Here is a 13,021-nt window from a genome sequence, read left to right on the forward strand (position 1 = left end):
TGAAACTTAGAAAGCAAACTGACAAAAACCAGTTTCATTTATCATAGTATACAAGAAAGAAGTATATTGCAGTATTGATGCAACCAACTTTTGTCCACCATATAGTAGCTCACAGGCTCTCTGGTAATTTTATAATGATAAGAAAATTCATCAAATGAGGAATGAATGTCCAATAAGTCGTATTATTAGAGAGAACTTCTCGATTTTGGACTTGAATTATCCCAACCTCAGTATGATGCCACGTAAATTCCCACCTTATTGTGATGCTTGCACCAAGTTCTGCACAAAGAAAGGATAAACTAGGATGTCATTCTTCACAAACAGAAAAACTCATCCTCGTAAGCGGGAAGGTTAAGAACTCTCAGAAAGAAGCGATAATTGTACCAGCAAATAATTCCTTCAAACATAATTGATCGGCCATTATTTCACAGAATTTTTAGTATCCTAAAATATAAATTTCGTATAAAATCAAGGTCCATCTAGCATAAGCTGAAAATTCTTGTTCTATTCATGTATCAGATTGAGTCCTTGTTCAAAACTCAACATTTCTCTAATTTGAACCTAAGGTAGCTTTTTACTCCTCTGCCTCTGAAGTTTGACTTTATCCAGACTCTCCTATAGGCTGTCTTAATATCCTCTTTGTTTAAGGTATAGTTTTTTTTTTGTTAATACATTTGACTTGGATCTCTAAATCTTTCGGTGTTTGGGTACACAAATATAAGTAGAGATGCTATTTACTTGTTCTCACTATGTCTAGCCCTTCTAAGTTTTAATCATATATCTCAAGGTGATACTCTCTATCTTCCCTCACTGATAGGTAAACTTATTTTTTCAACAACTATGCCTTAATCTCAAATCAGTTGGGCCCAACTACAAGAAAGATCATCCAATTGGCTTTATCCATGTCACCCAATATTCAGATTTCAGCATATTTTTAGCAGGCTGCCAAGCTACTGTGATCCTCCTAATTTATCTAAGCTTGGAACCAGAAAGCTAAATGAGGCTCAGGAAAAGTTATGTAAACCTATTCTTTTGAGGTATGGAAATTGTGTACCAAAAAAATTGCATGAAAAAAATATACTACACTTGATAGCAATGACCACTCACGTGGCCTGCTACATGATTACAATTGGCTTGGAAAAGGTTAGCTGACAGTTGTATCTGAGCAAAATGTTCTGATAGTTTTCTTTCTCCTTGCACCACTGACCATCAGGGAGAAGGCAATTATAGGAGCGAAATATGAAGTAAGTACCCGGCTTCATGTTTCAAGATCATATTCTTTTTATCAAGAACACCACATCTTTTTAGGAATTACAGACACGGACTACTGGGTATGTGGTATTTAAGACAGAAACATACACACCATATTAAGTTTTCTGATTCTTAACTTGGTTCCTAAACATATATTTAATAGTTTTTAAGTTGTTCTAGGCAGCCTTTTGATATTTTAAACGTCCATTGAATTTACACGACACTCTCTTCTCAGTCTCATCCTTGTTTTGATTGAGATTCTAACTAGATTGCAATCCATTGAAAAACATTGCTTAAAGCAGATATGATCATCTATGTTTCCTGAAACAATTTGTCATAAGTAAATAGGTAGCAGTATTTGCACTTTCAGCAGATCAGACAAGTACCTCTTCTTTGTTCTTCTTGCCTCCAGAGAATAACTTGTATGCACCAAAGAAAAGCAAGCCCCAACCGGACAAAGATGCAATCACAAACTGCCAAAAAAAAAACATCATTTGCAATCATAAATGTCTTTGCATTTATAATTCAAAAGCACCAAAGACAACATTACTTAGGTTGAGATTGTGAACTTCCTTAATACGGGTATAATACATACAATTGTTCCTGTTTACGATTCTAGAGTAGCCAAGTATGATTCATTTGAGTCCATAATCGGCTAAAACTAAATTAGTTTTACACCAGAAAGGACTTGAACAAAATTGATCCAGGTTTAGTTTGGTCAAGAAAGACAAGCAACAACAACACAATTCTCTATTTAGTTTCTTTCAAATTCGTCAAACTAACCCTTCACTTATTTTGGAAAAAAACATACTTTCTCGTATCATATATATAAGATAAGTGATACAGTTCTTTATATAATAAAAGTACTTAAGTAGGTTCGTCAAAAGTAGGATTGAACAAGATTATGACCAACAACACTAATGAGTTATAATATATACGGTTGCACTAAGATATCGTTCTTGAAAAAATCCATTTTTTGTTCCAATAGTGAGCTATAGGTAGTTCTCTTATTCTCATTATGACTACTGAAAGGGAGATCAAGTGTTCTGGAAAAATATTCAACTAGTAGTTAGTAGGTCTGTTCTTACAGACTCGTTTAGTACTTATTCATCCTTGAAATGGATGTGCCTAGGAACTATTCGAGTAGCTCTTTTGATAGTGTCTTAATCTAAGACTTTGATATAAGGCTACTTTAAATGCATAATATACCAATTCTCCAAATCTTAATGACCTAATTACAGGTACCACCATACCTACAGTCCTTCCACAGTTAAACAATCTAGTTTTATTTTGTTACTGGTACTCCATATTAGTAGTTCATGTAACACCTTGTTATTCTGGAATATCACATTCCACTAATACTCTCTCCTTTTAAAATCAGAAGTTTGATTTTGTATGATTATTTTATTACAAGAAGCAATGAACATAATAATATTGTTTAGCATTAGTTTATTATGAGAAGACATTAACATATAATATTGTATAGCATTTGTTGAAAGAAAATATAGCATCATATGATAACTTCTCTTTTTGAGACAATAAGTTTAGATCAAAATTGCAACCAAAGGCGTGACCTTTCTGTCAATGAGCACCATCAGGTCTACACCTCAAATCGCAGTAGGGACAAAACACTAGGTGATATGGTGGACAGATTTAGCTGATACATATTGCTAGCTTAGTCGGGAAAAGAAAAAATTGTATATATGATATTTCGAGTTGCAATTGCCAAACTTGCACAAGCATTAATTCGTTTAACGCCTAAAAAAAAGTTTACTCCTTTTGAACAGACAATAGCAAGAAAAAAAGGCTATAAAAAGCTTCATATATAACGTACATGTTCTTCCTTCCATTGACCAGGATTCATCGGTTCTTTCCAGCAATTGACCTTAGGAGGCCCATGATGATCTGGAATTATTCACATTTCAATATCATTAATAAATTAAAAAACAAAAAAGCATATGATTTTACATTAACGGATCAACATTAAAGCAACTGAATCCTTCAACGAACTCTACTACATCTGAATGAATCGGATGAAAAAATTGAGAGTATAAGAGAACATTTACCAGCTGCGCCGGCAAGGCCGCGGCGCTGAACAAGAGACGCAGTGGTTGAGGAGGGGATTCGAGTGAAGGCTGCCGCTCGACGAGCCGCCATTGTCAACGAGGTAGCCATAGCTTTGTTCTGAGAAGTGAGATCGAAGGAGGAAAAAATTGAAATTGATGCTTCAATTGGACAAGGGGGTAAGAACTTAAGGTCGCCAAAACGACGTGGCTTCTGTCTTTTCTATTGCTTTTCCGTATTTGCTTTTGAGTAAGATTTTAATTTGTCAAACTCGTATATGCGGTTCATTTAATTTGTCACGACTTATTTCAACAAATAGATCTATATGTTAATGATTTTATAACAACTTTATATGTTGACAAATCAAATTCATAAACTTCTAAATTGAACTGAACCCATCGACTTGCAGGGCTAACGTGTATCACTTGTTAAATATATTACACTATATTTGAGAAATGATTTTTTTAGTCTTTTACAAACTTTTATTTAGTTTTATGTCTTTTTTTGTTTTTGAGAGAGATCTTACATTTTCACTAAAATTTAATTCTTTTTTTTAATTTTCATTGATGATATATAAATTTGGTACAATTTCAACATATCGAGAACATGATCGAGGATGTAGTTTCTCATATTAAAGTAAAAGAATAGTAGGTTACTATGTATTATCTTATTGTCCACTCATATTAGTACTCATAGTATTGCTCCCGTAGTTTGTTTTTTTTTTTTTTTATGAATGATATAAGTAGCTTGTTAATTAATGGTTAATTAATAATTTAATCTACAAAATGGATCGACCCTAGAGAGTTGAAGAATAGGGTTATCTTTTATACTTACATATTTAGTCTTAATGACTTATGGAGTTTGTTATGATTGTTATGTGCTCTACCATTTATAGAACTATTGATGAACATATGTTGATATATAGTGGAAGAGGGGGATTTCACTATAAGCTAAGGCATACTTCCTAGTTGATTTTGTGTTTGATGTTAATAAAGCCAAAACCATCACGAACATATTCAGTAAGGAGATCACTCATCACACCAACACTAACAGATTAGTATGTTTAAAAATCAATAACGTATAAGTCGAATCATTAAGAGCAAATATCCAACCAGTCTAATAATAGCAAACTTGTTCATAATGAAGAGAGAAACTAATGGAACTTTATTTCAATGAAAAAAGAAAGACAGATCAATTAAATGTTAGTTTCACTATACAATATTCAATTATAAGCATCCTTTTAATAATCTACTCTTTACAATTTCATTCATCTTGCAATTTCCTCTACAAAAATACATAGGTGTCTTGAAACATGTCTATATATGTAACCATTGATGTGACAAAAATTGCTTCTATAAATACAATGTCAAAGAAAACAAATTGTTGACAATGAATACAAGAATAAAATTCTTACAAACAATAGTCATATTGCCCAAAAAAAAAAAGGTCATCTTATAATATTTTGCTAGCAACTAATGGCCACCATAGTGGGAAAGTAAGAAGAATGATAAGCAAAATGATAAGGAAAACAGCAAAACAAGCACACTTTCTTGAACTTTTTTGAATCTCCCTAGCTTCTTGTAATTGCTCTGTGCCCCTCCTAACAAAGGAACTTGCATGTGCCACATGACTTTCAATATCATTTAATTGTTGCCCTTGTGCTTCCACCAATGCAGCCATGTCTAAAAATATTTGGTGTAGCTCAATCAAATTCTTCTCAATCTCTTTCACAGCATCATGTCTTTCTTGTATTTCGGAAATTGTGTCCATAATCTGACCCCTACCTGTTAATTAAGATCCAAAGCAGAAATTAATAGAGGAGAGAGAAAATACGAAATATGATAAGAAAATCAGAATAAACATGATACCTTGTTCCTGGATTGCCTTTTGGAGGAAAGACTCGCTCTCCCCACTTGATATCAAATTCTCAATTAACCCATCGTCAGCTTTCTCTCCTGTCACAGTAAAGTACCTTCTTGCAACTGTTTCCTTATATTCATCATTCATTCTTGTCCTCAATCCTTGAAAATCATCCATGAGTACTTTTAATTTCTTTCCTAAACCACTAACTACAGAAGTCCTTGTTCGATCTGCAGAAGAACCTGGTCCACACCCCGAGATCTTCCTATGAGCTGCATTGGATCGTTCGAGGGCTTCCAATTTTCCTTTGATCATCTTAACGCGTTTTAGGACCTGTGACACATCTGAATCCATCCTAGACCTTATTTCTTTCACAGTCTTGGCATTATGCACAAGTTTGCTCTCTTCATTTGATTCTTGTAATTTTTTATGAAATTTTTCGACATCTTTCATATCTTCTTTCACATTTTCTACATCTTCAAAGAATTTAGCAAGATCAATACTTTCAGTACCTGGTTGGCCACCTTGACCACCCTCCAAATCATCTACTTCTGTCTGTTTTTTAAGGTCCTGATACTTTTTAAACGAATTAGAGAATAAGTCATTCATTTTTGGTTGATTTTTCAATTTCCCCTCCTTTTTTTTTTCTCAATGGACAAATTAGTCTTGATATATACCTATCCTCAACATAAATTGTTGTTTATCCCGCGGAGGAGGGTTGTGATAGGTTGATAGTCAACGAAAAACAAGTATTGTTATTGTTATTAAAGGGAAAATGTTGCGCCCTTGTCTAAACCTTCTCTCTTCATTAACGAGACGATGAATGAGAGGAGGGAGAAGAAGAGAAGGAGACAAGAGCAAAGACTTCATCAAGAGATAAGAAATGATCCAAATCATTACTTGTTAATGGATTTTATTATTTGAGGCTATGCAGCCATTGTTAAATTAAAGTTACACCAGACCAAATTTGAGGAAGGTCGTTAAAACAGGAAAATTTGTTGTGACACTTGGAGTGTCAATTGACCTTGTCTAGTCGATTTATATTTCAAATATTTTTATAAAATGCTTAACTCAATTTTCGATATGTATGTAAACAAAAAATACAAATGTAAAGACTCTTTTTTAAAAAAAAAAAAATCATAAAATTCATGGCCTTAAAATTTTTGGGACTAAAACAAATGCTTTATTAGTCTCCCCTTAAAGCCACACATGTCTTTTGTGAACCATAATACATAGTTCTGTAATTATATGTTGCTTAAAAATAAAGGACGTTATGCGAATTATAGAAAGGAAAACATGTTTCATCAAAAGAAAATGAGACATTTCTTGAACGGTTGTGTACTCAATGTACATATTCGTTATAAGTTGTAACTTCTAACTCTCTTATCTTCTCATGTTGAATTGTGCAATTTTTATAATTTGATTTTCTATCGTGAGCTTCCATCTTTGTAAGTTGGTTTCTAAATAGCATTAAAATATGACTCTTTAAATTTAAATTTTAATTCTGAAATTAATTCTTATATTAAAGTAATGAATGACTTTCATATCATAACTTTTCAAATTCTCCCTTATGAGATTTATGATTATGATTAAAAGCAATATCAATGTACTCATATCAATATACTCATTTATCAAGAAAATGAAAAAGGGGATTAAGAACTTTAAATTCTACCATTGTGTAATTAAAATATTTATATTCAATCAAATTTTAATTTAGTAAAGGGGCAAAATGACAATTCAACTTTTTACTTTCAAGCTTTTCACTTATAATAATATATGATATGATATGATCTCTGAAGCAAAGCTTCTTCCTTGGAGCAAATGAACAATGTAGTGGGGAATGAATTAACTCAGCAGGCTTCCAAAGCAGCAGATGCATACTACTTTTCAGTTTTTTGTTCTTGACTAATCCTTGCTAACCCACCTTTGACCACGAACTTGAATAGCACCAAACTTCTGATCACTGCTACTTTCTCCACCACTTTCTGCACTCGTATATTCAGATTTTCGACGGTGCTTCTTCTTCGTAGAAGTTCCACTATCACTTACGCTTCCGTTCAAAAGAGGATCATCGATCCCACGTATGACTCTTCTTGTTGGAGATGATGAGGCAACACCACTATCGTCCTTTGTTTTTCTCCCTTTGTCATGCTTCTTTATGTTCTGAGAGATTTCATGTAATTTTTGTATTCCTTTCTCTACAGGTTCTACTGCTTGGGTTACTGTGAATTTCAGGTCATTCACTATCTGTTTGCAGGACCAGAAAGTATTGTTAGCAAGGAGAAGAGGAAGTGTGGAGACAGTAAGCTCGACGGAATAAATTTAAGAAAACGAGTATCCTCATTTAAGAATGTCTAACATGTTTGCAGCACTTCACTAATAATAGCAAAGAGAAAGAGATGCTTACATATTCACCACCTCCAATAAATATATCTTTAACATTTTCTCTTATGGTTGTTCCGCCCCCGTCATCAATGTCCGGTTGAGGAAGACGTAATTTGGTGCGACGTTCACTATCTCTAACCTCTTCAGGATCTACTGCCAAATCAGCAGATACATAATCTCCAAGTACTGCAACATCCCCAGTAAAACACTCTCCCATCAGCTCGTATGGCTTGGCAGGGAAGACATAGAGGTGAACCACAGAAGCAATGCCCATCTGTACTGGATAAATAACAAGAGCTGTTAAACTTCAACATTTTGGAGGAATATCAAGCATCAATAAATCAAAAATAGAAGCTTAGTGTCTATATTCATCAGTGACATTACCCATCCCTCAACCCTCATACGCTGAAGAAACCTTCAGAAACATAAAAATCATGGGCAGGGTCTGTACTAGTATTTTCTTCCCTCATTTTGTGGGTAGGGTATGGAAAGAAACTTGCCTTTGACACCAAACAAAGAACAAAACAGCCTGAAATACTCCAGAATCAACAATATGAAACCTCACAACGGGATAAGCAAATTCTAGAGCATTATGCAAGCAGTTAATGTCTAAAAGAAGAGCTATTGAGAGCAGCTTTCGACATTATTATGCATCAGTTCCAGTAGCACATCAGTATCCATCATAAGCATAGATCAAATGGAACATGGAAGCATCAGTTGTAAAACATAAGGTGTTGAACTAATGCAAGATTCATCATTAATGTTTAAAGCTTATCTTTCAAGTTTCTATCCCACACCTTAATAGGATATTTTGTGTGCAATTCCTTAGGAGAAATCACAAAAGGAAATTCTTGATGGCCCAAACTAAACGTTTGGTATTAGAAGTAATAAAAACATGCCCAATTCCAGAACAATTACCTCAATGCATATGATGAAATCTTGAATGCTGGACTTAAACTGTAAAGCTTGAGCTATTGGACTTTTAAGGAAACCAAGTGTCGAAAGCAGGGCTATTGCCAGGCCTTGCCACCAAGTTAAGAAAACAATCGACTTGAAAGTTAAAAACTTGTACAGCGGCTTGATGTGAGATAATTCATCCTTTGTAATAGTATAAAACTGAACTAGGCAATACAATGCCCATGATTGACTGAAATTTAAAACCACAGCCATATAAGGATACCTACAAAGACAAGATAGATAATGTAAGAGATATCTTGAACCATTATTTCATTAATTACAAGGTCCAATCAGCATGATAACATGGTACTGAATGTCGAAATATTTCTAGACGAATAATTATTTAGAGGGGTATCTGCCAAATAGAAGCAGCTTTATACCCATAAATTGAACATTGAGGACTATGTGGTCACTATTCATGAATTATTGTGGGATAGCCTTCCACTCGAACTTAAGACCATTTCCTTGGCTGGCTGGCTGGCTATCTTATATAAAATGTATGCACAAAAAGACATGATAACTTAAGCTTCACCAAAAGGCACACAAAGACAGTCTCATGCAGGAAGGCACCAGGCAGGGTAAAACAAAGAAATATTTTCCCATTAGCTGAGGAAAGTAGTAAAGGACCATTGCTATCATGGGAAGAGAAGAAAAATATAGGATAAAAAGACTATTTCATCAAAGGGATAATTAAAAGGCCAAATTCAACTGAAAACAAGAAGAAGAAATCAAGGAGATGGAGAGAGAGAGCTTCCCAATGACAAGGAGTATCTTACCCACAATTCCATTTGAAGTCTCCTTCACAATATACATCAAAACCTTCAAGAATCACTGCTAAAGTAGCAGTAAATGCTTTGATTATCATCTGCAGAGTTTGTGTTGTATGTATTTAAAACAACAGACGAGTAAATCTTGTCAGTCCAAAGGAATATAGGCTCTAAGTCAGGTAGCACACTTACATATTGGACAATTCCAAACTTGATAACTTGGTAGACCCACTGACCTAGTTTCCATGGCTTGAAAATATAATTCATGGGAAAATGATGCTTAACAATTCCCTTTTCAGAGCCATGCTCTAGTAGTGGCATCTTTGAACCTGCACGTCCTTCCCTCTTCATAAATTGTATGGCCCTCTTTTCTCCACCTAATTCAAAAAAAAATGAAGGGAAAAAAGAAAGGAAGAAAGACACAAATTACTGAACAAGTTCATATAAGAGATATTAGAGAACTTTTGCTGGTGACCGAGACAAATTTAAGCTTTGCAAACTTCAGTTAACACTTTTACGGTACAGGGGCACTTAAGAGACCACTTAGCAAATAAGGCACACCAGCCCTTTATATAAAGCAGTCAAACTTCAGTTGTCATACACGTGAGCATATGTATGTGTGTGTATGAGAAGGAATTTGCTGATGAATAAGAGAATGGCAATGAATAGATATCACATCTTCTCAAGTTGCAAAACAAGGGCAAAAATTCTTTCTTTATGCAGGACGGTTAGTTGGGTTACTTTCCTGAATCTAAACATTAGATGGAAGTGACCAAAAAAATCAATCTTAACATAGAAAATATCCATACCTAAACATGCAATAAGATACCTCCCAAAGCAGTACATGGCAAGGGATTCATAGCAATCACGTAGTATCCCAATGTCAACAGTAATCGCTGGATTTACCAATGAAACAAACTGAAAAATAAGCCATATTAGAGAATCAACTAGGTAACTCATTTGGTTTATGAAAATAACTCTCGAAGTCAAAACAGGCTGAGATCTTCAAAAAAAAAAAAAAAGTTTGCCTACGCTGTGCATTTAACTTAGTCTCATAAAAACTTCGTGAAACAAAAATCATAAATATCAACTTCGAATATCCATGACTAAACCATCTCTCTTTTTTTTCACTTCACTTTGATGGAGTGTGAAAGTGAAGGCCCTTACCAAGGAATGTCAATACCTAATATACAAAGAGATAAAAAACTCAAACACTTCACGAAAGTTACTTCTTATGAAATTGAGGAGAGTATGTTCTATTCTCTTCCAAGCTTGCATTCCTTCTCATTGGTATTGATACAGATGCGAAGAAATCACGGCTGAACCTTAGACCTTCTCAACTGACTTCATTAACCACTAAGCTACACCCTTAGATTAATTCTTCGATTTGGTATTTCGAGAAAGATTCTGACTTTCTGCTAATCTAACCTCATATAAACCAGGATAACTTTTAAAAAATCAAAGAAAAAGCAGAAACTGACTGATTCAACAGCATAACAAGGCACCATCAATATGACTCCAATCAAAAACTTTTGTTCCTGTCATTACAAAACAGATACACATATTATTGCAATAAAAATAAAATAATTTAACAAAACATCAAAATGAACAGATTATCACCTCGGGATGTTTGTAAACTGATAAGTGATCGAAAATGAGATACATAGAGAGTGCTAAAGTAAGGATTACGAAGAACCCAGCAATCAAAGTTGCCCATATAGGTGCTGAATAGCTGCTAACCAAATTCTGGACTATCCCATTCAAATGATCCAATGAAATTGATATTATCCTCTGCATCAGCAACCTTATAGGGTTCCAATTTCTCTCAAATTCTGATGTGACTTTTTTCCGATGATCAAATTCCTCTTTTCCGATCAAATTTTGAACAATCGATTTAGGGATTTGTTGAAAATCTTTTACAGTTTTTGCTAATAATGTTAGAATCGTACACTATTGAACGTTGAAAAGAATTAAGAACCCGCCTTATATTCGGATATTCGGAAGGGAAGAGATCATTTAATAAATTAAGAAACAAAAAGGATGGAGAATTATCAAAATAGTACTTATTGTGTATGCTTTTCTTTTGAAAACTTAAATAAATTTTATTAGTTTAAAAGTTAGATTACTCAAATACGTAATATTCTAGTTATTAAATTTTGAATTGTTCAAATACACTGTATTTAAAATATATAACAAATTATGCTTGCCTTTCTCATCTCGCACGCTCTTCTTATAGATATATATATCTAATGTGTATCTAGTGTGATTTGCATGTACATGATATACATAACAAATTCTCATTCGCTTCTCTCGCTATTTTAGTGTATCAAAGTTTATCTTTCTCAATATATGTTAACTCTTAATTAGGGGTAAGATACGTAAATTTTTGAAACTATAGATAATAATAGTTCATATGGTAGTGAAATATGTTTAATCGTGTAATTTTTTCTTTTATTTTTCTATTTTTCTTTAAAGACCAATCCCTAATTTTTGTGTGGCAACATTTAAAATTCTTGATACAAATATTATTTTACTTATTAAATTATGAATTTAAATTTAATATCTTTTAAAAAAGTTTCACATAAAAATTTATATTCTACGTCAAAATATACTTCATCAATTGGTGCTCCTTGTTTGCTAAAACGAAAATGATTGCAACAAGAAATTACAAGAGCTTTATATTTGTATATATTTTTCTAGAATGACTTTATTGATGACAAATCCAAGAAAATATTCCAAAAAGAAAAACTAAGATAATTCATGGAACTTTATTGATGCAAATGTCGTAGATTATATTATAAATAAAGAGGCTATTTTGTTAATGATGATCAGCCTTGGCCCAACTTAAAAGTTCAAGTGGATCCATTAACGCAAAGCCATTGGCCCACAAATATGTCTAAGCAATTCATATTTGGGTTCAAAGCACCAAATTTTATTTCAGTGAGCTTGAATCTATCTCCTACGCTCTCGCAAGTGTCTCCCAACTCTGCTCCGTAGACCGAGTTGCAGACCAACGTAGCGTCATTTTTTCCAAAAACTGCAGATTATCGTAAAAAAAAAAAAAATCACAATCACGATGATAATAATTATGTTTGGCCTAATCAATATAATAGTCAGGTGTTAGGCTTTATTCAAGAAAAAAGAAGTTAAATCTCAACTATTTGACTATTACTATACTAAACGCACACCACAAATGAATTAGTAAAGTTATTAGACTGATATACGTTAATTTAAACAAGACCAATACTATCAAAAAGAAAGTAGTAACCTTAACAACTAGTAATGTTTTGAAATGTACAAATGGGACTCAAAGTATAGATATTTTTTCATTTGTCTCAATTTATGTCATACTACTTGACTGACACGTAATTTAAAAAGAAAGTAAGACTTTTAAAATTTGGAGACAGTGTATACTTTAATTGATGAATCACAATTTAAAACATGCAAACTTACTAGCAATTTGTCTACTCTCGACAGCTAGTGCAATGAGAAGAAAAGAAAGAAAAATTGTCAATTTCTTAGCTGTTTGGTTAGTTCTTTTTCCAGCCATATTTCTATATATGTTTTCTACAAAGCTATAGTAGTATATATTTTTCTCTTGATGGAGATTAATAGTGCATGTTATGTGAAGTTATTGATAAGATAAGATAATTTATAGAGTGGAAAATACATTGAAAAGACCAAAACATGAACTAGAGATCAAAGTCATTGTCGTGGTAATATGGCCGGCTTAGATA

The 13,021-nt window shown here is 33.3% G+C and overlaps 3 protein-coding genes across 4 annotated transcripts; all 3 read right to left on the reverse strand.

The window, feature by feature from the left end:
• On the reverse strand, positions 1-3,486 carry LOC107005526. The gene is made up of 4 exons (XM_015204140.2): positions 3,318-3,486; positions 3,086-3,156; positions 1,638-1,724; positions 1-279 (listed from the first exon to the last, which is right to left on the reverse strand). The coding sequence occupies exons 1-4, from the start codon at positions 3,424-3,426 to the stop codon at positions 256-258; spliced, it is 291 nt and encodes a 96-aa protein (XP_015059626.1). The 5' UTR covers positions 3,427-3,486; the 3' UTR covers positions 1-255.
• A 1,050-nt stretch (positions 3,487-4,536) lies between these two features.
• Positions 4,537-6,070, reverse strand: LOC107006751 (syntaxin-124). Its single transcript, XM_015205267.2, has 2 exons — positions 5,184-6,070; positions 4,537-5,099 (listed from the first exon to the last, which is right to left on the reverse strand). Exons 1-2 carry the CDS (start codon positions 5,782-5,784, stop codon positions 4,768-4,770), a joined length of 933 nt encoding a protein of 310 aa, XP_015060753.1. The 5' UTR covers positions 5,785-6,070; the 3' UTR covers positions 4,537-4,767.
• A 757-nt stretch (positions 6,071-6,827) lies between these two features.
• LOC107005556 (protein LAZ1-like) lies at positions 6,828-11,324 on the reverse strand. Of its 2 annotated transcripts, XM_015204180.2 has the most exons (8): positions 10,905-11,317; positions 10,766-10,822; positions 10,094-10,202; positions 9,477-9,661; positions 9,294-9,382; positions 8,479-8,740; positions 7,583-7,834; positions 6,828-7,422 (listed from the first exon to the last, which is right to left on the reverse strand). In XM_015204180.2, exons 1-8 carry the CDS (start codon positions 11,079-11,081, stop codon positions 7,081-7,083), a joined length of 1,473 nt encoding a protein of 490 aa, XP_015059666.1. In that variant the 5' UTR covers positions 11,082-11,317; the 3' UTR covers positions 6,828-7,080. The 2 variants fall into 2 exon arrangements, with proteins under 2 accessions (XP_015059666.1, XP_027769697.1); XM_027913896.1 differs by lacking the exon at positions 6,828-7,422 and having other exon boundaries at positions 7,586-7,839; positions 10,905-11,324.
• Between the last annotated feature and the right edge of the window lie 1,697 nt (positions 11,325-13,021).

This window comes from Solanum pennellii, chromosome 12 (genome assembly GCF_001406875.1).
Source record: "Solanum pennellii chromosome 12, SPENNV200".
Taxonomy (NCBI): Eukaryota; Viridiplantae; Streptophyta; class Magnoliopsida; order Solanales; family Solanaceae; genus Solanum; species Solanum pennellii.